The sequence below is a fragment of the Hylobates moloch genome, unplaced genomic scaffold (assembly GCF_009828535.3).
Source record: "Hylobates moloch isolate HMO894 unplaced genomic scaffold, HMol_V3 SCAFFOLD_22, whole genome shotgun sequence".
In the NCBI taxonomy this organism is placed as follows: Eukaryota; Metazoa; Chordata; class Mammalia; order Primates; family Hylobatidae; genus Hylobates; species Hylobates moloch.
This window is the reverse complement of record NW_026652297.1, coordinates 17,972,699-17,998,161: the sequence shown is the minus strand read 5'-3', so window position 1 is coordinate 17,998,161 and position 25,463 is coordinate 17,972,699. Positions and strand designations below refer to the sequence as shown.

At 35.8% G+C, this 25,463-nt stretch overlaps 1 protein-coding gene across 3 annotated transcripts in view; it reads left to right on the top strand.

Annotated features, from left to right (window-relative positions):
* DNAJC13 (DnaJ heat shock protein family (Hsp40) member C13) overlaps positions 1-25,463 on the top strand; it is a 118,902-nt gene that overhangs the window by 68,560 nt on the left and 24,879 nt on the right. For all 3 annotated transcript variants that reach the window (XR_009211574.1, XM_032143441.2, XM_058433394.1), the window contains 15 exons: positions 514-559; positions 2,774-2,928; positions 4,301-4,502; positions 6,023-6,138; positions 6,969-7,047; positions 8,408-8,543; positions 10,940-11,124; positions 11,547-11,621; positions 12,594-12,713; positions 14,115-14,294; positions 15,031-15,198; positions 17,138-17,251; positions 19,408-19,524; positions 23,249-23,426; positions 25,169-25,260. Coding sequence is in view for 2 of the 3 variants with exons in the window: in XM_032143441.2 (XP_031999332.1) it covers positions 514-559; positions 2,774-2,928; positions 4,301-4,502; positions 6,023-6,138; positions 6,969-7,047; positions 8,408-8,543; positions 10,940-11,124; positions 11,547-11,621; positions 12,594-12,713; positions 14,115-14,294; positions 15,031-15,198; positions 17,138-17,251; positions 19,408-19,524; positions 23,249-23,426; positions 25,169-25,260 (1,963 nt within the window). In the remaining variant the exon portion in view is untranslated. The remainder of the gene's footprint in view (positions 1-513; positions 560-2,773; positions 2,929-4,300; positions 4,503-6,022; positions 6,139-6,968; positions 7,048-8,407; positions 8,544-10,939; positions 11,125-11,546; positions 11,622-12,593; positions 12,714-14,114; positions 14,295-15,030; positions 15,199-17,137; positions 17,252-19,407; positions 19,525-23,248; positions 23,427-25,168; positions 25,261-25,463) is intronic.

Sequence of the window (25,463 nt, the reverse complement as noted above, 5' to 3'; positions counted from 1 at the left end):
CTTTAAGGGTAATCTATTTAAAAGTACTATTTGAATTTTATATGGACTGATTTAATTGAATTTTTTGTGAGTATATTATTGCTTTTATTAAAATTATCATTGTAAAGGCTATTTAAGTACATGTCTAAAGACTTGAAAAGTAGAATTTCCCCCAAAAATTAGTCAGAATTGTACCACTGTACCACATCTAGCATAAGAATGTATTATCTAGTATTTAAGTATGTATTTAATATAACTATATTCATATTGTACATGCAGTTTCACATTTTGCTTTCTTAAAGTTTAATAATTTTTTTTATATTGTCACATAGCGTTAATATGACTACACTTTAAAAATCTAGTTCATTTAAGTTCTTGCCTTATTCAGAAATACAATAATTTGGGAATATGGATTTATGTGAGTTGCCATTTGTGAGTTTTATTTAGCTATAAAAGATCTAGTCTTTAGAAAACTAAGGTTACAAAAACTAAATCGGTTTCTATATCTGATAGATAATTCATTTTTCTTTCTAGATTTTTGAAATACACACATACCAAACAGGCTTTCAAGTCAGAAGAGGTAAGCCAGGTTAATCCTCTGAACACTTAACCCTGGGTAAGCTGTTTGGGAACCGTAAAGTCTCCTGAGCTGTGTATTATGTTTACTAGATTATAAGTACTTGAGGGCAGGTATTGTTTTATTCTGTTCTTACATTGTTTGTGATACCTTGCACATATAAAGTCTAAGCTAATATTTTTAAAGGAAAATAAATGTTGCTGACTCATTAGACTTAATATTGAAATTGCAGCTATGCATTATAGCCTGACATCTCCATGAATATAAGTTGTTCTCTTTGTATAAAGTTTAGATTAGTGATTTTCGTAAATAATTCATTATATTCCATGAGTCTTACATCGTCAGCTAAGATTCAGGAAGACTTCAGCCGTTTGTTCAGATCCCAAAGTGGCAGAAGTACTAGGTTTCTTTTTTGAAGCTGCTCAATGTTTCACATGCTCTCAAGTGTTCTTGTCATTTTACTGAGGGGTTAGGCTGGGAATTCAAAAAAAAAAAAAAAAAAAGAGAGAGACTTATTTAGATAGTTTGGACAATCTAAACTTAATGCCTACATTTTACAAAGAGATATTTATTGTTAAAATGAAACCGAAGGGTGTTTTGAAATATGTTCAGCTTTTCATGGAGCATGGACTTTTTTTTGGATCATATCAAGCAGAATAAGAAACCAAAACCAGACCACTGTTTAGAAGACTAACCAAGGAATGTTGCACCACCTTGACAATAGACACTAAATTGTATGTTTCATAGAGCAGCCAGTGAAGCCCTAGAAAGTGACCCATTTGTCTAATATTAAAGATGCCCGTGGCAGCATAATTTCCACAGCTTTATACAAATAGAAAATGAGAATATAAACAAGTTAAAAAAGTCTCTAATGATAGTACCTTAATGTAGTATAGACATTTGGGCATTCTTTTTCTTCCTTTATTTCTGTGCCATTATGCATAATGTAATTTTTTCCAAATTTATTAGAAATGATTTATATCATGTCAGCTAACAGTATTTTGAATAATTATAGCAAAACAGTGTTTATAGCACAAGTCTGGATGTGTGAATTACCAAATAATAGTATTCAAGAATACAACTAGCAATTCTTTTTTTTTTTTTTTTTTTTTTTTGGAGACAGAGTCTCGCTCTGTCCCCCAGGCTGGGGTGCAGTGGTGCAATCTCAGCTCACTGCAAGCTCCACCTCCCGGGTTCACGCCATTCTCCTGCCTCAGCCTCCCAAGTAGCTGGGACTACAGGCGCCTGCCACCACACCCAGCTAATTTTTTGTATTTTTAGTAGAGACGGGGTTTCACTGTGTTAGCCAGGATGGTCTCGATCTCCTGACCTCGTGATCCACCCGCCTCTGCCTCCCAAAGTGCTGGGATTACAGGCGTGAGCCACCGCGCCGAGCCACAAGTAGCAATTCTTTACCCAAAAGCTTAACAGATAGTGAATTTGTTACTCTTATTAGAAAGCCTGAAAATATTCATCTTCTAATTTGTCTTTGCACCACATGATAAAACCATGTTTGGGTTTTTTCCCTTGTCTCTTTGTTTTGTCCTAGAGAAGTAAAATGTCTTAAATTTGCCTAGAAGGAAATAAGAAAAGCATTTATTTGTATAAATCCTAGCTAGCCTTTGGGATTTTATTTCCATTGAGTAAAGAAATGAGTTTAAAATTCAGTATGATCATTATCCTGACTCCATTTGGCCTGCCAGAGGATATGGACTTCGCAAAGCAGTTAATTATAATTACTTTAACTAGAAATTCTCCATCTAAATCCTAGCTACATTTCATGAAGACAGGCTCTTAATGATCTTCTGAACTTATTTTTGAAAACAGAAGCAAGTACAGGTGGGACCTACAGCCAACAATATAATGCAGGATAATTGATGTAAATCTTCTTGGGATATTCCTTCTGTTATCCATTACTGTTACACGTGGTCAAAGGCCAGTCGTCCTAAATAATATTGGCAGCTTGTGACACTTAAAGCTAAGACTGTTGCAGGGCCAGAGGCTGTTGGTTCTGCCTTAGAGCTCATGCCAAGCCAGTTTGTAACCAGATACCCTCCACTTCACATTTTGCTATGTTTCCGTCTACATTCCCAAAGCATAAAAGCAATTTGTTCCAATTGTGTTCTTAAAGGGTTCTCTAACCATAAATCATTTATTAGAAAATTGAAAGTTAACTTTAGTGTTTTTGACTACCTTTTGTTTTGTTTTGTTTTGAAGACAAAAGGACAAGATATTTTTCAGAGAAGTATACTTGGGCACATTCTACCTGAAGCAATGGTTTGTTACTTAGAAAATTATGAACCTGAAAAGTTTTCTGAGATTTTTCTAGGAGAATTTGATACTCCAGAAGCAATCTGGAGCAGTGAAATGAGGTAAATAACCAGTTGATTGATTGATTTGTATTTTATAATTAAGTCTTTGCTGCTCACCATCTGCTTTGACTTCTGTTAAAAGAAATGTTTTCACTAGGTTTATAATCTTAAATGACAGTAATCATTGATGCCAAATCAAATGATGGATTTTGATAAGGCCTTAAGGTTTTCTCTATTCTAATAAGATTTGATAAAATTGCTATTACCTTAATAGAGCTTTATATCATGGTAGGGCCTACCAACCACTGGTGCTTCTTAGATCAGTTTATAGAACTCGTAAGGTTTTAGGTAATGAACTGATAATATATATGTAGGGAATTGGGATAAAATCAAGACATACCTCTGGGTATTTGGAAGTAGGACTATACTCCCACTAATTAAAAACTATTCCCACATAATTTGGATCAGTGGATCAGAACAGAGATACCCAAAACTATTCTAGAATGTGGGTTCCCTTACCAACACCTTTTGTCCTTAATCTGGAGGTTAGCATTCCTAAGGTATGTCTTTGTTGGGGAGTGGGGAATGCCATAGGAGAAACCTGTGGAAACACAGAAAAAGGAAAGGCTCAGAAGCAGATAACAATGCCCAGCCAGTTTCTGTTCAGAAAATACTTGACACTTCATAGTTCCAGTGTCAAGGCTGTCTCTTTTTGGAGAACCCCTCAATTCCCTTAGCTAGATAGCATTAGATCTTCTATGTCAATTACTGATCCTCGTCAGACTGCACACACTCCATGCCACCTGCTTGTTATCGTTTGACTTCTTGACCTATGGGCTTGGCATGTGTTAGCTACCAATTTGAATACATTCTGTATGGCAGTCATATTTTTCATTGGGAAAAAATATATAAGAATATTAATAAATTAGCAACACAGTTCTTCTGTGTAATACTTTTCTCCTGAGATTGGCTAATATAAGGCCCCATCTAAAAGACGGATTGCTGTATGTGCTGATAAGTTTCTGCTTAGCTGAGTAAGTTTCTGCTTAGACTACAGTAAGTTAATTGAAATAAATACCATCTAGTGAGCTTCTTTGGATAATAGCAAGTTTGAGTTTCCTAGCTACACCCTCATGCATTCAGATGCTATACCGTTTGCCCTTCTAATGGCTGATTTTTTAATAGGAAGGACTGGGAGTATCAGCCCTTTTCTCTATGATCTTCTTTACAGATAAGTATCATAGATAAGTTTTTTTTCCATGTTTATACAATAAAATGCCCAAAGTACCATATTTAAAAGCTCTCATTTTAGGATAATAATTGAGTTATTCTATAGATGATTCATGTAACTGTCTCGCATGATTACATATCTCAACCTTCTCTTTAAAATAATACCTTCATAAAGCTTGAATGGAGGTTTTTATGATTGTAGGCGCCTCATGATAGAGAAGATTGCTGCCCATCTCGCTGATTTCACACCTCGTCTTCAGAGTAACACAAGAGCACTTTATCAGTATTGTCCCATTCCTGTAATCAACTATCCACAACTAGAAAATGAACTATTTTGTAATATTTATTACCTCAAACAACTGTGTGATACACTCCGGTTTCCAGATTGGCCAATTAAAGACCCGGTAAGTCAGCAGTTTAATTTGTGCCGCCTTAAGCCATAAAAATAGCCTCTAAACACTTCTGGGTATTTTGTTCTCCTGCAGTAAGACAGATAATAGCTTTCTTAAGTATTCTTTCTTAGGCATTACACACTGTGCAACTCTGAGTATAGTTCATTATATTTGGGTAGATCTCACACTGAAAGATAATTTTTTAAGGGAGTATTAAGAATTGCAATCTTGATCTTTTGTGGCAAAGACAAAACAAACTTCATGCAGATAACATAATTATATGTATATAGTATCATATACTATAATAGCTTGGTGGAAGTTTGTCTTTATAGCAGGTTAATTAAGCTCACAGATGTTGGAGTTAGCCAGTCTGGGATTGAGTTTCAGCTGGGCCATTAATATTTAATAACTCTATTTAATATTCAGTACATTGCTTGATTTGTCTAAACTTCAGTTCTCATCTCTAAAATATTGGTACTAATAGCAGCCATCTGGTGATGTCTGTGAAGATTATTAAGAATTCACGTAAGCATAATTCCTGACACGCCTAAGAGGCAATGAGTGCGACCTGCTCACTTGTAAAACAGTATACGCTGTTGGCCTGTCCAGAGTGCCCTTGGGACCCCCCTCACCTGAGTCTTTGTTTGTCTGTGGGCACCTGTGCCCATGTTGTTCTGTTACTGTAGTGGAACTTATTATTACCATCTAAAAGATTTCAGAATAATTGCCATTTGTACTGCAAGTCACTGCCTCTTTACAATGCACTGACCAAAAAAGGGCAGGTAGACTCTGGTACTTACTCAGGATTCAACATGAGATACTAGATACAGGCTTTTTAGTCAGACCTAGGTTTTAATCCAGCTCTACCACTAAACTGGGAAACATGCAGCTAGCTCTTAGAATCTCAGTGTTTTTATTTATTGATGAAATTTTAGACAAGAATTAAATTTGATAGTCTGTAAAGTACCTAGCTCCTTGGCACATAGGCAGGCAATAAATATTAGAGCTTTTTTTCCCATTTGCTAACCAGATTCCCTTGTGTTCTCTATCCTTTACATTTGTTTGAATGCTAGCATACCCATAATTATATCACCTGGAGAAGCACACCACAATATACTGCTTGCTTTCTTACTACAATGTATCATCTAATTTTGACATCTTTCATGATTTCTGGACACTTTAAAAATTAAAACTTTTAGGTTTTATCTTTCACGCGTAAAGATAACATGTAAAAAAATTAAATAAATCTTAATTCTTCCTGGGTTTAATTTGAAGCTTAATATATAACACAAATTGGCAGAGGATTTAAAAAATTTTTTAAATAGAGGAATATTGCCTTGTAACGAATACCTTGCTCTGCCCAACTATACAGCAGTGCTCATGTGATTTTGGTTATTTGTATTTCAGAAAGCTGTTAATTGGACAGCTAAAAGTATCCGTTTAAATAAATACAGCACAATAATTCTATAACTTAAAAATTATACTCTGAAATAGTTTTACTTTGATATAAATTTTAATCTTTTGTCTTTAAGGTTAAGCTTCTAAAAGATACCCTTGATGCCTGGAAGAAAGAAGTAGAGAAGAAGCCACCTATGATGTCAATAGATGATGCTTATGAAGTGCTTAATCTGCCTCAAGGACAGGGACCGTGAGTTGTTTTCAGTACAGTAGCAAATGTCTGTCCCACCGTAAAGTATCAGTATCAAAGACTAAGTTATATTTAAATCAATCATTTTAAAATCTTTTGCCTATACTTTAATATATACACCTTGGGAATAACCATATGGAACTATATCTGTATGACTTTCATTTATTGCGAACTTATTAGCCAAATTGTATCCTCCTCTTCTTGCTGGTACATTCATTTCTCTATTAATTGGAAAAATGTATACAGAGTACCTGGCACCATATCTGACACATGGTAGCCATTCACATATTCATTTTTCCCCTTCCTTTTGTAATTTGTGTTATGCATGTGGAAGAGATTTGATAGCAATATGCCTAGGACACCAAATGACAGATTATGAAAGCAGATTTATCTTGTTTATCAGTGAAGTTTCATAGTGGACTATGTTATGGAAAAATGGTTTGAAAACTTAAGTATAGATTAAAACTGCATATTTTGGCAAGACTGATATAATTTAGAATTATAGAATTTAAAATTGGCATTTTGGACATTTTGACAAGTTAGTGGATTTTTAAAAATATATTTTGTAGTTCTTCCAACTCAAATATAATTTTATAATTTAAAGTGAATGCGTAGGGAACTTTTAGGTTTTATCTTTCACCCGTAAAGGTAACATGTTAAAAAAAAAAAAAAAAATCTTAATTCTTCCTGGGTTTAATTTGAAGCCTAATATATAATCATATACAATTCTTGATGTTAGTAAGATTCTTAAAATATCATCTTAGATGGTTTTGTAAATTATTTTTTCTTGTGCCTTACTGTACTCATAAAACAATTTTCCTGTTTAACAGGCATGATGAGAGCAAGATTAGGAAAGCTTACTTCAGACTTGCACAAAAGTACCACCCTGATAAGAATCCAGAAGGGAGGGTATGTACTGCTGTTGGAATTCAGGCATTGGGCTTCCTCTTGCTCTTTTATTATGTAGTAGGAGAAAAGTATATTACCTTCTGTGCCAGTATCTGCCTCATAATATATACTCAGTGTATGTTTAATAAACTTGTAGCCACATGCCCATAGTTTCTGCATGGATGATGCTCCCTCAGTTTACCAGACGAGTGGCCTTTATGACTAGTAACTTACAGGTCTTATCGTGTCTCCTTATCCATGTCTGTTTGAGAATTAACTCTAATGGGCAATCATAAGAATAATTGAAAATAAGGAATTCAGGGGAGCTTAATTCATTTGTAGGTTGTAGGTGATACCATTGCTATTCAGATTGCTTTGGGCAATTTATGTAATTTTTTTCCAATGACATCCAATTTCATATCACTGTAACTGAAGAAACAGAAAATTTGGTTCAGATTTTAAATCATCATTCCCTGATGCCGCCTCATCCAATTATGTTTCATAAAAGATGAAATCATGTAAGAACCACCAAAACCAGGACTTATAGTCTATTGCTAGAAAGTTGGAATAATTTCCACTGATTTCTGTTTTCACTGGAAACAGAACAGAGACAGTATTCCTGAATGAGAAGACGTGACATTGAAAAGATCTGACTTTTATATATTTAAGGTATTTTTAATAAAAACCCTAGGGGGTTTTTTGAGAACCTGATATTAATTCAAATTCATCTAGGAGAAAAAATAAGAAAGGAAGAAATTTTGAAATCTTTTAAATTGCTAGACTTATCAGATATTAAAACACTTCATAAAGCTACAATAGTAAAACATTATGATACTGACACAAGAATCTACATATAGATCAACCGAACATACAGTGTAACAGTTTAAGAGCATGGAGTTAGGAGTACCTCTTAGCTCTGCCACCAATTGATTTTGTGTCCTTAACCAAGTTACTATCTCTTAAGTTGTAGCATCCTCATGTAAAAAATGATGATAATGGTACACACTTTACATGGCTGTTTGAGGATTAAATGAGATTATGGCATTTAGCACAGTGCTTAATAAACAGTAGCTCATAATTTTTGTTATATAGACGCAAACCCTCTAGTATGTATGAGTTTAACATGATGTATTTAAGGATACATTTAATATTCTTATTTGAAGAATTTTTTAGTAAATGGTATTGAGATCATTAGACAACTATTTGAAAAAAAAATTTCACCTTAACAGTATACCAGCTAGATTACAGTTGGAATGAATTCCTTAATATAAATAATAAAATAATAGCTAAAGTTATTGATAAAATGCAAACCATATGTCTTATTTAAGTTGAATTTTATGACATTCCAAATTAACATTAAATTATCTTCTGTTACATACAGGACATGTTTGAAAAAGTAAATAAAGCATATGAATTTTTATGTACCAAATCAGCAAAAATAGTGGATGGACCAGATCCAGAGAATATAATTTTAATTCTGAAAACACAGAGCATCCTCTTCAACCGTCATAAAGAAGGTAAGACGTCTGTTCTCAGGTTTTAATTTATCATCCAGCTAACCTTATCACAGCTAACCCTATACCATATTACCTGTTTCTACAGTATATTTAATAGATTTAGAATTATTGTTGCAAAAGACTCTTGGAATTATGTTTTAAATAAAGGAAAATGTAGTTTTCTAAAGAAAGGCCCAAATATTTGTTTTATATTTTTCCCTTCATACCTATGTTTTTCAGTATTTTGCATTTCTGACATCTTTGCTCTGTGGAGTTACTTGGTTAGTTTTTGTGTTTAGCCATTTAGCAACAAACGTGTTAAATGAGATATAGAATGGAATCTGGAATTTAAAGATCATTTCATGTTTTCTTAAATGGCATATGAAAGCCTATCATAACTTTAAAAGCCTCTGAAGGTTAAAAACACCAAAAGCATTCAGATTTTTTAAAAGCAGTAGAAACTTTTCAAATGATGATATACTTCTCATATGTTCTATTTCCTAATGTAGCTCTCAGGACCCTCTAGTCCTGTGGGACAGTTTGAAGAACACTGGTATAGATGAAATAGGTATAATTTCAGATTACAGGATTATCCAGTGTTTGTGGGGCCGTTTGCAGTAGCCCTAACAGTAGCAGTCAGAAAGCCAGGAGTATGTTCAAAACGTCCCCCTTTGTTGGGGATGAGGGGTTAGGTTTAATATGGTAGATGCCCATTGGTTTGGGAACTGCACTTGACTTACAGCACAAAGTGGGAGAGCCATTTGCTATGGTATGTTGGGAGAGAAGGAAGAGGACTTTCAGGATTTGAGATAAGCATGGAGAGTGTTGGGTAACTAAAGACAAGAGATGGGGTTGCAGTTTAAGTATTGGAGGGGACAGCCTGAGGATCTAGCAGTTGGATTATTAAAGAGCGCAGTGATTAGTTGATTTACATGAGTTTAACAGAAGACGTTTATAATACATTTTAGTTATATGGCATTTACTAATCAGAATGAGTTTGGAAACCTTTTTCAAAACCCTTGGTTGTCTTTTAATGCTGATAACTAAATTATTAGCCGCAAGATACTGTTATGGCCCATCCTGGTTTCTCTGTTATCAAGGTCATCTTTAACTTTTCTCAAGGGGGGTTTATACCCAAGAAGCTCTGAGGTGGAGGTCCTGATCTGACAGGACTTAGTTATTCACTGTTCTTTCTTACCATGTATGTGTCACTTTTTTTTAAAGGAAAATTAGGACCTGTTCCAGGGGACCTTTTTTTAAAAGCCAGTTTAGAAATGAGTTTTAAGACAGATTATTGGTCAGCCTCAAAAGTCAAAAAGATTTATGCTGATTTCAATTGGAATTACGGAGATACTTTTAAAGTCACAGCCAATTAATTTGCATCTCTTTGCCTAATAGGTTAGATTGAAAAAAGAAGATGGAAAGAACAGAGTAATTAGGCATGTAGGTTTACTAGCTTTCACTTTTAAATTTGGTTATTAAAACATGGAATTAACTAAATGTAGTTTAAAAGTTTTCTGTTTTGTACTTCTAGTAAGAAATTGTTTCGGTATTTTCAAATTTAAGAAAATACTGGTAAAACTTTAAGATAACTGGTAAAATAGAAAAGGGCACTTGTTATCCAGAAAACTTAATATAAAATATTCACTGTCATGTAAATGTCTTCTCAGTCTTTTTTCTTTATAAAGATGTGCATATAATTGATATTAATAGAATTTCTGGCGCATTTGCTGTACCTTGCAGGCTATGATGAGGTGAAAAGTTACAAAGATCAGCATAGAAAGTAGGTATTCTGCAAAGGATCAAAACTATACACCAAGTGCAGTTAATTTACCAGAAAATGTTATTTTTCTAGTGGAAACATTTTAGAAAAATCAACCAAGTTTACTAGAAAGGAAGGATCCAAGGGATTTTATAGTAGGTTTAATTTCTTTTTTATCAACTGGAATTAGGAGGCATTTAAGATGTTAAGATAAAATATTTTATCTTTTTTTTATTTATATTTTTTATTTTATTTATTTATTTTTTGAGACGGAGGCTCACCCTATCACCCAGGCTGGAGTGCAGTGGTGCGATCTCCACTCACTGCAAGCTCTGCCTCCCGGGTTCACGCCTTTCTCCTGCCTCAGCCTCCCAAGTAGCTGGGACTACAGGTGCCCGCCACCACACCCGGCTAACTTTTTTGTATTTTTAGTAGAGAAAGAGTTTCACTGTGTTAGCCAGGATGGTCTCAATCTCCTGACCTCGTGATCCACCCACCTTGGCCTCCCAAAGTGTGGGATTACAGGCATGAGCCACCATGCCTGGCCCCATTTTTATTTTTTTAAGGCAACATAATTGAACATGGTATCAAAATTGAAACCACAACATAATCAATTTTGTTTTGTTTTTCTAACACTAACCATTGGTTATTTCAGATTTACAGCCTTATAAATATGCAGGATACCCCATGCTTATTCGGACTATAACAATGGAAACTTCAGATGACCTCCTTTTCTCAAAAGAATCACCATTGTTGCCTGCGGCTACAGAGCTAGCTTTCCATACTGTCAACTGTTCAGCCCTCAATGCTGAAGAGCTCAGAAGAGAGAATGGACTAGAGGTAATACGGAGTGGCCTTTGTGCTTTTTAAGCCAGTTTACACACATTATATGACTCTTGGCAGTGAAGAATTTAGCAAGTACAAATGCAGATTCTTTAATTTATTTCAGCAGATAACAATATTTTCCATATTCTCATACCAAATTAAAGGTAGAAATGGAGCTTTATTTCATAATGTGAGTTGGGAAGTATTGAGTTCAAAACTGATAATGGTAATATTGTTTACAAAGTAGCTTATTAGAAATGCTTAAAAAGAAACTTCTAGGAGTCCTTTGTTTACTATTTATTTAACAAATGTTGATCAAACATTTTTGTATCAAATATTTAACATCAAAGGGTTATTTATATTTTATTACTGCTAGAAAAGGCCTTTCAGACTGGAAGTCAAAATGGAGAGTTAATAGCTGACTTCTTCCCCTGCAGGTGTTACAAGAGGCATTTAGTCGCTGTGTGGCTGTCTTGACTCGTTCCAGTAAACCAACTGACATGTCAGTACAGGTGAGGCTAAAACCTGTGCACTAGATCAATGGTTCAGACTTTAACATATCTGAGAATCAACTGGAGGGCTCATTAAACTGTAGGTTGCTGAGCTCCACCCCACCCCAAGTTTCTGATTCAGTGGGTCTGGGGTGGTGGCCTGAGAGTATGTTTTTATAACAAGTTTCCAAGTGTCATTGATGATGCTGGTCTGTGTAGCACACTTTAAGAAACACTGCACTAAAGCACTTGTGATCTGTTGGCTTACGTTTTCTTTCTTAGAGAATAGTTTATTGAACCCGTATGTTTCCATTACCCAGCTTAATGCCATTCTTGTTTCACATATCTTCCATCCCTCACTCTCCTACCTCTAGTATTTTAACTGGCTTAACATTTAAGGTTATAAGATAGGAAATTCATCAGGAGTTCATTAAGAACTTTGTAGAGTGTGTCTTTCTATTTGGCCTTTTGCTTATGCCAGCAAAATTCAGAATATAAAATGAGTACTGGCTGTTGAGTTCCATCCTCTATTTTGAAGTCCATTGTGTAAATAGAATTGTGATATTCTGCTATGTTAATAAACTATACAAAAATACCTTAATCCAGAGGCCAGCAAACTTTTAAAATATAGGTCCAGGGAGTAAATATATGAGACTTTCAGGCTTCATACAGTCTCTGTTACATTTTCTTTTGTGACTTTTTTACAGCCCTTGAAAAATCTAAAAACCATTCTTAGCTCTTTGGCAGTACAAAGACCATGGTCAGTTTGGTCCATGGGTTGTAGTAGCTGTGGTTTGCCAACTACCCCAGCATTTATAGGAAATCTTAATGAGAAAGACTAGTGATCTAGTAAAGACGTTGTGTTTAATTTGGAGCATTGTATATACCATTAAGCATTATTCACAAGTCTCTGCTGGTTTGATTTCTAATGGGTTAAATAAGGAATGCCTATGTGACTCTACTGGTTTTTTTGCTTTGTTGTGTTGTCTGCAGGTGTGTGGATACATAAGTAAATGCTATAGTGTGGCTGCTCAGTTTGAGGAATGCCGAGAGAAGATCACGGAAATGCCTAGCATCATCAAGGATCTCTGTCGGGTACTATACTTTGGCAAGGTAGAGTTAATCTTCAGTGCTTTCTAGATACAGACAGCAAAGTGTCTTTTTGTCAACTAGCCAGTTCCTAATTTATAAGCACATTGTTTTCCCAAAGTTATTTGTAAGTAAAATTATTTGGATTTCTAAAAGTATTTTTCACAGAAGCCTTGCTGTAAATGGAGGCTTTGCTTCTAGGCTGGCCTACAAATAATAAGACTAAAGTGATACATCTAAAGGGAAGTGGGTTCCATCTGAACATTAGAATGAGTGGCAGGGAGAAAAGAAAAGCCTGCAATAAATAAGTCTATTAAAAGCAAAAGGCCAGCCCGGTGTGGTGGCTCACGTCTGTAATCCTAGCACTTTGGCAGGCCGAGGTTGGCAGATCACTTGAGGTCAGGAGTTTGAGACCAGCCTGGCCAACACTACAAAACCCTATCTACAAAAAAATACAAAAATTAGCTGGGTATGATGGCATGCGCCTGTAATCCCAGGTATTCGGGAGGCTGAGTGTTTGGCTGAAGAACAAGCAACTCCAGAAAATTCAACCATAAGGAAACGTTTAGCTGGCATGCCGACACCCTATGTTGCTGTGGCTAGTGTGAAAACTTGCTGTGGCTAGTGTGACTGAGGTATGTGCTTCAGAGGCAGCCTGTGCCACTACACTCCAACCTGGGCAAGAGAGTGAGACTCTGTCTCAAAAAAAAAAAAAAAAACAGGGCCATGTAAAACCTGAAAACTAGAGAGTTCAGGCGCACTGCTTGGTGGGAAAGGCGCTAGAGATCTGAGAACTTACTATTTGCTCCCAATCCAGACCTGCTGAGGAAGGTTGACTGTGGGTAGATGTGATAGATGACTGGGAGGGACAGAGAGAGAGATGTCTTAGATAACTGGGCAGAGTGAGAATTGTCTTGAATAAAACAGTATCGAGAGGCTGATCAGGTACTAAAGTATCAAGAAGTGAGGGAATTGATGAAAATATCTTCTCTACTATATCTACTTGATGTCCTTAGAAGTATTTGATTACAGGATAGAAACTGACATAAATAAATCTTTAACAACTGCACAAAATATATTGTTATATTTAAGATCACTAGCATGTAAGTTCCTATTGATGCCGTGTCACTATTTTTAAAAATTAAAAATACAAGAAGTGAAACAGGAAACTATTCCCAAGTCTTCTGACACTAGCCTTAAAGGTAGTAATTCTGGTATCTCGTCATGAGGTCACTTTTAATTCTAGGCTTTCAAGCATATAGGATTCAGATTTAAATTGGAATTGAAAATAGAAGAAGAGGTAAACATTTTACAAAATAACATGGTTGGCTTGACATACATGCCTAACCAGTTTCTCTTGGGAGCTTTTTTTTTTTTTAATTTTGAACTCTGTAACAACTAATTCTCTCATTCTTATTCTCTCAGAGTATTCCCCGCGTAGCTGCTCTTGGGGTAGAATGCGTCAGTTCTTTTGCTGTGGATTTCTGGCTACAGACACACCTATTTCAGGCTGGAATTTTGTGGTATCTCCTTGGTTTTCTGTTTAATTATGACTACACACTAGAAGAGAGTGGCATTCAGAAAAGTGAAGAAACAAACCAGCAGGTAACTTTAACATTGCTTTAATATTGAATTTGAACGCAAACCATAGGTTGGTGTTAAACTAATGCAAAGCAAAGCTGCTATCCAGAGTCCCCAGAGATAAATTGTTTTTCAGGAAAATTAGGTTTTTTGCTTTTTAAGACCCAAAATTTTAGTTGTAATTGCTTATGCTTAAAGGATTCAAGGCAAGGGAATTTGCAATAGCATATACTGGACATAATTTAATACTTTCTTAATTACTCAGAGTCAACTTTATGATTGCAAAATTATGGTTATGTAACACAGGACAATGTAATGTTACCATCAGGCAGTTGAGGCTAGCTCCCCTAAACACTTGAGTACTTGTCTGATTTTTATAGATATTTTTCTGTCTCTTCTATGTGCTCTCATTTATTGCTTATATTGTAAATGTGTGCTTCTAGCAGGCAGAGCTGCCTACCTCCCCATCCCCTACTCCGCACATTACCACCAAATGTGCTTCTTTCAGTTGTCTGTGAGATGTACTGCATTGGGTATAAGTTAGTACATAGATTCTCATGGTCCTTCTTATAGATAAAAAACAAGCCCCAACACATAAACTTTCTGATGTTTACCTCAATGGTAAGTACTCTTGTACCCTTTTGTTTGGTTGACTTTTTACTCCTTAAATATGTTCCATATAGTGTGATTCTGTAAAATTATAGTATTACCTATGTAAGATAACAGATCTACTTTAACAACTTAATTTTTTTTATAACAGGAGGTAGCCAACAGCCTTGCCAAACTGAGTGTCCATGCTCTGAGTCGCCTTGGAGGGTATTTGGCTGAAGAACAAGCAACTCCAGAAAATCCAACCATAAGAAAAAGCTTAGCTGGCATGCTGACACCCTATGTTGCTAGAAAACTTGCTGTGGCTAGTGTGACTGAGGTATGTGCTTCACAGGTAGCCTGGGTTTTAATCAATAGTGCAAGATCCTTTAAGCAGTAAAGTAATACAATAATATTGATCTAGAAAACCTAAAAATTAAGAACGTTCACACGTTTGTTCTCTCAAGCAAGAAATTCACTTTATAATGGATTGACGGTAATGATGTCAGTTCTACAAGTCCAGTTTTTGCAAGGGCAAATTAACTTTGTTTCTCAGCTGTGGAGCCCATCATAATTCTTACCAACCTTGAGTCACAAAGGGACAGGACAAAAGAGTAAAGTTGGAATGGTGTTTCACAATGGCAGACTACTGGGAGACAGGAGACCCAGAGTCTATTTCAAGCTATTTATTGTAAGCCATAGCTTATTCAGACACAGAGTTAAAATCCTGAAAGTAAATACATACATACACATATATACATGTATATGTATCTATGTACATACATAGATGCATTACAAAAATCAGTATGACATGATAGATCTCCCAACCTCTTTAACATCTTTTGCAAGGATTATTGAGAAATAATCTAAGAATATAGCATTAAAGAATTAGATAAACTATAGAAATCCGTTAAACAAGTTACTATTATCCTTTAATTGTAAAAAAAAAAAAAAAAAAAAAAAAAAAGTCCTGAAAGACATTAAAATAAATGAAGACACTAGGTCCTATTTTTGGTATAACAAAATAAATGGATTGATAGATTTGTACCTATATGTTAACTGTAATTATTCCTGAATGGCATAATTATAGGCAGTTTTTCTTTTGTTTTCGCTAATGATGAACTGTTACTTTTGTAAGTGAAAAAATCCTCAGGTTTCCAAAGTATTTTTACAACTTTTAAACAGGTTATTTGTTTTTAATCCAATGTGATTGAGTCCAGTTTTCAGTGCTTGCCATGCTTTTCAGTTCCCATGTGTGAAAGGCAAGAGCTCTAGATGCCACTGGTTTTTTTTTTTTTTTTTTTTTAATTTTGTTTTTGTTTTTACTATTTTTCCTAAAACATTAGACGACCAGGGACCACTCTTGATGTTAGTTATTTTCCTGGACTTTTCGCTCACCAATGTGATACATTTTGCTGACTGAAAGCATTCTCTCCAGAAATGCCAACAAGTTTGGGATTAACTTCTATGGCCACCCCCACTAAAATTTTTTATAGCATTTCAAAATTAAATGTTGGCATGAGCTCCATCTGGATTTAATAAAATGCTTAACTAGAAGTTAGCCTTTTGAAAACAAGGCTTGCATGTCTTTGTATAAGATGGAGGTCATACTCCTCTGTTTTCCTATTAGCAGTAGACCTCCGTAAAAATAAAAGATTTTTATTCAGACATTTAAGGAATTGTGAAGTATCTGTGTTTACATTTAAAATTGAGGAGAGCTCAACAATAGGAAAGCACACCAGATGCCTAAGCAGTCATAATCTATGCATGCAGAACGACTGCACAGCCTTCAATATCAGGGTGTGGTCAAGAAAATCTGACTTTCTCCCCATAAATTTTATTTTCCTTCATACAAGTATGCTTCTTAAAGACTTAGGTTTTGTTTTCAAATACATGTACATAAAGGTATTATGTTGTGATTCTTTTCAAGCTTATAGTCACAGTGTGTTTATTAAGTACTTTAAAAATACTGAATTTCACCATGGCACAGCAGATTTTGAGAATGTTGAAGTCAGACTCAATTTCAAATCCCAGTTTCACCAGTTACCAGTTGTAAGATCTGGGACAAATAATTTAATGATTTGCAGCCTTAGTTTTTCTCAGCTGTAAAATGGATCATATCAATAAACTTGTTAGAATTATTGAGATACTTATTATTGAGGTCCATTATACTATAGGCAACTATTATAGTGTTTGGCCTATAATAGACATTTTTAATAAGTGATAATGTCAATAATTTTTTTCACTAAATGTTATTGAACAGTAATATTGTCTCCTAGATTTTGAAGATGCTTAACAGCAACACAGAAAGTCCGTATTTGATATGGAACAATTCTACAAGAGCAGAATTACTTGAATTTCTTGAATCTCAACAAGAAAACATGATTAAAAAAGTATGTTATTGTTTTGTAAATTTCTTGGGTAATTTATTCTGATGGAATCTCTGGAAATACAGCAGTATTGATTAGAACAGAAATCCACTATTTCTCACTTTAGTGTCAGTCAGTGTGGCTTTCTGCCACCTGATATTTGGCCCATTTAAGAACAGCATTGTGTTGTATGTAGTAATACATTAGGAATTTTTATTGGGTTTTTTGGTTTGTTTTTGTTTTATATTTTTTGGTTTTTTTTGTTTTTTGAGACGGAGTCTTGCTCTGTCACCCAGGCTGGAGTGCAGTGGCGCAATCTCGGCTCACTGCAAGCTCCGCCTCCCGGGTTCACGCCATTCTCCTGCTTCAGCCTCTCCGAGTAGCTGGGACTACAGGCGCCTGCCACCACGCCTGGCTAATTTTTTGTATTTTTAGTAGAGACGGGGTTTCACCGTGATCTCGATCTCCTGACCTCGTGATCCGCTCGCCTTGGCCTCCCAAAGTGCTGGGATTACAAGCGTGAGCCACCGGGCCCGGCCCCGGAATTTTTATTATTGTTACCACTTATATATAGCTGTCTTCCATTTTAACCAGTTTTTGAACCCAGAAACCTTATTTTAGTTGTTCACTTCAGCCTCTTTTCCCTAGTAAGTGAAAGTTGCTTTCCAGTATCAAGACTGAACATTTTTTCTACCCTGCCACCTTTTAGTGGAGAAACTATTACTAAGCCGTGAAAAAAAAAAAACAAAAGGCAGTAGGGTGGGCAATAAGGAGAAGACCTGGATAATCCATACACTAGATGGTTGAGTCTTGATGATTTTGAAGATAATTATGTGTGTGGCTTTGGAAATTAGAGTAACTATTACTGTAACATCTCAGTTATTTAGTGTTTTTGAGCTCATTCCATGTTAGTCACCTAGAACTCTTTATAGATAAAATTTTTGAGAATTAAAGAGCTAGGGAGAACAGGTCTCACATGTCTGTATATTATCTTTCTTTCTTTTTTTTTTTTTTGAGACGGAATTTTGCTCTTGTTGGCTCAGGCTGGAGTGCAATGGCGCGATCTCAGCTCTTCGCCTATCTCCACTTCCTGGGTTCAAATGATTCTCCTGCCTCAGCCTCCCGAGTAGCTGGGATTACAGGCATGCGCCACCATGCCTGGCTAATTTTGTATTTTTAGTAGAGATGGGGTTTCTCCATGTTGGTCAGGCTGGTCTCGAACTCCTGACCTCAGGTGATCTGCCCACCTCTGCTTCCCAAAGTTCTGGGATTACAGGCGTGAGTCACCACGCCCGGCCTTCTGTACATTATCTTTTACCAGAATAGACATAATAACATCTTCTCTTTGTTTAACATTTTATAATTTATTGTATACTTTTACATGTTATTTTAGTCCAATCTAAATTCCTTTTGGTTTCAGTCTTAATCTTCATTGGAACTGTTTTTCTCCCATTCCTCTTTTATTTTTCAGCACTTTTGTTCAGTGTATTACTTTTTTTTTTTTTTTTTTTTGAGACAGAGTCTCGCTCTGTCGCCAGGCTGGAATGCAGTGGCGTGATCTCGGCCCACTGCAGCCTCTGCCTCCCGGGTTCAAGTGATTCTTCTGCCTCAGCCTCCCAAGTAGCTGGGACTACAGGCGTGTATCACCACTCCCAGCCACTTTTTGTATTTTTAGTAGAAACAGGGTTTCACTATGTTGGCCAGGATGGTCTCAATCTCTTGACCTCATGATCCACCCGCCTCGGCCTCCGTAAGTGCTGGGATTACAGGCATGAGCCACCGTGCCCGGCCTAGTGTATTACTTTTTAAAACCCAGTCCAAATATGCTCATTTCTCAGCTCTGTCATCCTACATCTTATTAGGTCTGATGTCTGCCGAGTTGATTGAGAAGAATAAAGCATCATACTTGCTTTATAAACTCTGGCTCTGAGACCTTAGTTAGCTGACCTCTGATCCTTTGAAATTTTAAAATGAGTTAATAATAGTAATATTTGGAATAAAAAATTATAATGTAATTGTATGCCTATTCCAAAGTCATTTTAAGTGCTGTGACATGTTATCACACCACATTTTTTCTCTAGAAAATGCATAGATTTCTCAAGTTACTTATCTGTTAAGTTATTAGATTGAACATGGATAGATTTACATCTAACAGTCTGTTGTTTTCATCTTTTAAAAAGGGTGATTGTGACAAAACTTATGGATCAGAATTTGTCTACAGTGATCATGCTAAAGAACTTATTGTAGGGGAGATTTTTGTTAGGGTATATAATGAAGTTCCTACTTTCCAGCTGGAGGTAAGCTCTCTGCTTTTAATTTTACCTGATACCTTCGATCATTCGTTACTGAAAGTTACTAGTTTATTCATACTTTGTAGAGGCACACTTCATTTTATTACACTTTCTTTACTGTGCTTTTTTTTTTTTTTTTTAAACCAAAGGTTTGTGGCAACCCTGTGCCAAGCAAGCCTGTTGGCACCATTTTTCCAATAGCATGTGTTCACTTCATGTCTCTGTGTCACATTTTGGTAATTCTCTCAATATTTCACACTTTTTCATTATCACATCTATTACGGTGATCTGTGATCAGTGATGTTGCTCTTGCTAATTGTTTACATAAGATCGTGAAGTTCATCAATAGTGAACTTCATCAATAAATGTATGTGTTCCGATTGTTCCACCAACCAGTCATTCCCCAGTCTCCCTCTCCTCCAGCCTCCCTATTCCCTGAGTCAACAATATTGGAATTAGGCCAGTTAATAACCCTACAGCGGCCTCTAGGTTTTCAAGTGAAAGGAAGAGTCACAGGTCTCTCACTTTAAATTAAAAGCTAGAAATGATTAAGCTTCATGAGGAAGGCTTGTCAGAAGGTTAAATAGGCCGAAAGCTATGCCTCTTGTGCCGCACAGCCAAGTTGTGAATGCAAAGGAAAAGTTCTTGAAGGAAATTAAAAGTGCTCGTCCAATGAATACATGAATGATAAGAAATTGAAACAGCCTTATTGCTGATATATGGAAAGTTTTAATGATTAGGATAGAAGATCACACCAGCCACAACATTCCCATAAGACAAAGGCTAACTGAGAGCAAGGCCGTAACTCTCTTCAATTCTGTGAAGGCTGAGATAGAGGGTAAGGAAGCTGCAGAAGAAAAGTTTGAAGCTGGGGGGTTGGCTTATGAGGTTTGAGGAAAAAAGCTGTCTCCATAACATAAAAGTGCAAGGTGAAGCAGCAAGTGCTGATGCAGAAGCTGCAGCAAATTACCCAGAAACTTAGCTAAGATGATTGAAGGTCACTACACTAAACAAGTTTCTAATGCCTTCTATTGGGAGAGCATGCCATCTAGGATTTAGCTAGAGAGGAGCAATGTCTGGCTTCAAAGCTTCGAAGGACAAGTTGACTGTCTTGGTAGAGGCTAATGCAGCTGCTGACTTTTAAGTTGAAGCCAGTGTTCGTTTACCCTTCTGAAAACCCTAGGAACTTTAGAATGATAAATCTGTTCTCACTTATAGGTAGAGGCTAAATAGTGGGTACTTATGGACATAAAAGTGGCTATAATAGACATTGGAGACTACTAGAGGGAAGAGGGGGTGGTCAAGGTTGAAAAACTATTGGGTACTGTACTCAGTACCTGGGTGACAGTCATACCCCAAACTTCAATATTCCAGGTAATAAGCCTATACATGTACCCCCGAATCTAAAACAAAAGTTGAAATTATTTTTAAAAAATTATGTTAAATCTGCTCTGCCTGTGCTCTGTCAATGGAAAAACAAAGCCTGTATACGACACATCTGTTTATGGCATGTTTCACCAAATATTTTAAGACCCCTTTGGAGACCTGCTGCTCAGGAAAAAAAAGAGCTTTCAAAATACTACTGCTCATTGACAATGCACCTGGTCACCCAAGAGCTCTGATGGAGATGTACAAGGAGATTAATGTTTTCATGCCTGCTGATACAACATCCATTTTGCAGCCCATGGATCAGGGAGTAACTTCAACTTCTACGTCTTGTTATTTAAGACATACATTTCAAACAGCTATAGCTGCCATAGATAGTGATTCCTCTAATGGATGTGGGCAAAGCAAATTGAAAACCTTCTGGAAAGGATTCACCTTTCTAGATGCATAAGAGCATTTGTGATTCATGGGAGGAGGTAAAAATATCAACATTAACAGGAGCTTGGAAGAAATTGTTTCCGGCTCTCATGGATGACTTTGAGAAGTTCAAGATTCCAGTGGAGGAAGTCACTGCAGATGGGCTGGAACTAGCAAGAGAACTAGAATTAGAAGTAGATCCTGAATATGTGATTCAATTGCTGCAATCTCATTATAAAACTTGAACAGATAAGGAGTTGCTTCTTGTGGATAAGCAAAGAAAGTGGTTCTTGAGATGAAATCTTGTGAAGATGCTGTGAACATTGTTAAAATGACAAAAGATTTAGTATATTACATAAACTGAGTTGATAAAGCAGCAGCAGGGTTTGGGAAGATTGACTTCAATTTTGAAAGAAGTTCTCCTGTGGATAAAATGTTGTCAAACAGATCACATGCTACAAAGAAATCTTTCATGAAAGGAAGAGTCAGTTGGTAGAGCAGACTTCATTGTTTTACTTTGGGAAGCCACCCCAGTCTTCAGCAACCACCACCCTGATTAGTCAGCAGCTATCAACATCAAGGTGACATTCCTACCAGCAAAAAGATTGACTTGCTGAAGGCTCAGATGATTGTTAGCATTTTTTAGTTAAGGTATGCACGTCGTTTTTTTTAGACATAATACTACTGTACACTTAATAGACCACAGTATAATATAAAAATAACTTTTATATGCACTGGGAAACCAAAAAATTTGCTTTATTTTGGTGATCCGGAACTGAACCCACACTATCTCTAAGGTGTGCCTCTACACTGAAATACTACCAAATGCTTGTGATGGGGTGACCACTGACAGCTTATGAGCCTCTTTATCTTGATTGTTGAAGAATTGAATTTTGTGACATTTATTCATAAGACGTTGTTCCTTGCCCAGCTTTTTCTTATATTTTTATGCCTACTGCTATCCCACTGGGCCATGTTTATATGCCTTTAACTCACTTCATGGACGTACAAGGCCAGTTACATGCTCATTTCATCACAAGGGATATCAGACCACCAGACACGAGGCTTCCTCTGGCCAATATTAGGAGAAAATATGGGTTGAAAATAAAGATTTTTTTTAGAAGATGACTGGAGTCACATCAGATCATCTTTTGTGATGATTCCTAATCACTTCCAGAAGCAACTGAGGAGCTTCTTCTGAGTGCTTGGGGATCACATAGGGAGTTTTTGCTCCCATTTTTTGTTTTTTCTATTTAAAGACAGGGGTCTCACTACCTTGCCCAGGCTGATCTCAAACTCCTGGCTTCAAGCAGTCCTCCTGTCTCAGCCTCCCAAGTAACTGGGATTACGGGTTCAAGCTGCTGCACCTGGCTTGTAGGAGGTGGCAAAGAGGATTTGGTGGTTGATCTGTTTTTAAAAAGGAAAGAAGTGAGGCTTTGTTTTAGAGTTTACTCTTAGAAGAAAAATGTACTAAGCCATAACGTATATCACTTATCACAGAGTAATATATATATGTAAATAACTATTAAGCAGAATGAGTTAAGTGACTTGTGACGTCCCTTTGAAAATTGTCCTTTGAATTTATGTTCTAAATTTTATATAACTTTTAACTATAAAAATATAACCACATTTTAGAAGTTCTATATCATACTATCTGTTACTTCGATTGATAAAGGGAGGAGGTATTCTAATCTCAGAATTGTTACACTAAGATATTAATGGGAGTATATCAGATCTCTGGAAGTTGAGAAATACTTTATAATGTTTCCTGCCCTCTACATCGCCCCTGTAATGCATAGGTGTATTCATATGTATGTATAATTTAATCATGTTTTATTCACTTTTCATAGCTTAAAGTTCTTTCTTTTGCTATGGAGTTATTTCTTAGGGCACCCATGTTTTTTAAATACTTGTCTGCATTGATTAGGTTCCAAAAGCATTTGCTGCAAGTCTCTTGGATTATATAGGCTCCCAGGCCCAGTACTTGCACACATTCATGGCCATCACACATGCTGCAAAAGTGGAGTCAGAGCAACACGGAGATCGCTTACCAAGAGTAGAAATGGCTTTGGAGGCTCTGAGAAATGTCATAAAATATAATCCAGGTATGTGACTACACCTTTGATCAATAAGACCCATATAATACAGGAGCCCTAAAAATTCCAATAATCAATTTTATCAGGGAAACTCAGGGAAAATTATACTTGGTTATAATGTATTAATATAACATTACAGGGAATTGACCCTGTAATATTTTTACAATAAAAAGCTGGGGAGAGAGGTCAAGGCAAAATTCATGTCTTTATGAGAACATGTGTCTAAATGAGTTGAAAAGGCAGAATAGTTTGATAGTATAAAATTTCACATTGATGTCGTAAGTTAACATATCAAGTTTAAGTGCCTGAGTTAGATTCATTTAATAAGAAGTGATCTAATTTTTGCCTCCTTTCTGGTCCCTAACCAGTGCCATGTGCATATGGGCACTGATATTTTTGAAAAATTGCCTGAAGTTTTTGGTGTATAAAAATTGAAATAAAGATGTGAGAGTTCCTATTCTTAATCATCTTTAAGAGGACATTTCCAAAAAACATTAGCCTGACTCCCGGGAGATGGATGAGTGAAAATGTAACAGCTTCTCTCAACTCTAACTTAGATAATAAATATAGAATATAAACCTAAAATAATACAAATTCAATTTAAATTATTTGATCTTTTTAAATAACATTGACCATTACCTTTCAGGTACATTTTTACTCTTCTTAGTATGTATTAAAGTACTATTAAAATTCTTACTTTTGGATTATTGCCAAAAAGTTATTTAAATAAAATAACAGTAATTAAATATTGGGAAAATTACACATTTACAAGATGTACATTGGGATGTTATTAAAGACAGTGTTATAAAATCTGAAGAAAACTTGCCTTTTATTTGGAGTCGTCAAAGTGTAGAATATTACTAGTGGTATGTTAGGTACAAAGAAATTGTAGCAGAGCAGACTATTGATTTGGAACTTGTAAAAAGTTGAAGAAAGGCCTGTGCAGAAATCCTTCTGATAATATCCATCAAGTTTATTAGAATTAACTCTCTCTTGTAATTTAGAAGTGTGGTTTGTGTGTCATTGATGTATTTGACAGTTATTCCCTATCAAGAGGTGATTTGAAAATGAATTTAAAAGCAACATATTTATAGAATATTCTCAGACTCTTTTAAGTTGAAGGAGTCTTACTGAGTTATCTTAAGAATCCTCAAAAGATAAGAAATTACACTGTATGTTTTACTACCATATAGAAGAGGAAGAATATGCTGAACAAAACGGTAGTAAATATATGGGTTTAAGATTTGAGGTGGGTAGGAATGGAAATACCATTTCATTTTATGTATTTTCACAAGGAGTGCTTTGTATATTCATATCAGTTTGTTCGTATTATAGTTAAGTGGCAGAGCTCTAACCTAGTCTTATTTAAAAGCCAAATCATGTCAGTCTCCCAAAATATAATTAGGTTGAGGAGGGTAACCCTAAGGTCTAGAGGTAAAGAGTGAAATTACTACCTTACACTTTAGATTTTTGAGCTATATTTGGATTGTTTATTTGATAAAGGTCTTAGCCTGAGGGTTAGGGGTGGGGATGGGAATAAAAACAAAGTAAACCTAAAAAGCTCTAATACCTTACATTTTGCCTTTTAAGAGTTATTGCTCCTTAGAGGTCCTCCACTTACTTCATGTCACAGATGTTTAGAACCAGTTATCAGAGACTTAAAATTGACAGTAAACAACAGTGTATATCAGTTTTCTGAAGTTAATTTCAAACATCTCTTGGAAATAAACAATTTTATTCTTATTCTCTAGGTTCTGAGAGTGAATGCATTGGGCACTTTAAGTTGATATTTTCTCTTCTCCGAGTTCATGGAGCTGGTCAAGTGCAGCAGTTGGCTTTAGAGGTAAAAACGTTTTGTACTAAACCGTGTTACCTTTCCTACCACTTACCATGTGTAATTTGAGTCTTGATCAGTCATTGTCTGAAGTTGAAGTGTGCTTTTTTGTTTCATCATTTTGCCTATTAAGACACATCAATATTTTTTGAAATTTGAATTAACATGCTCAATTTGAAGAGTGAACATTGCACAATTGCACAATGTCGTTC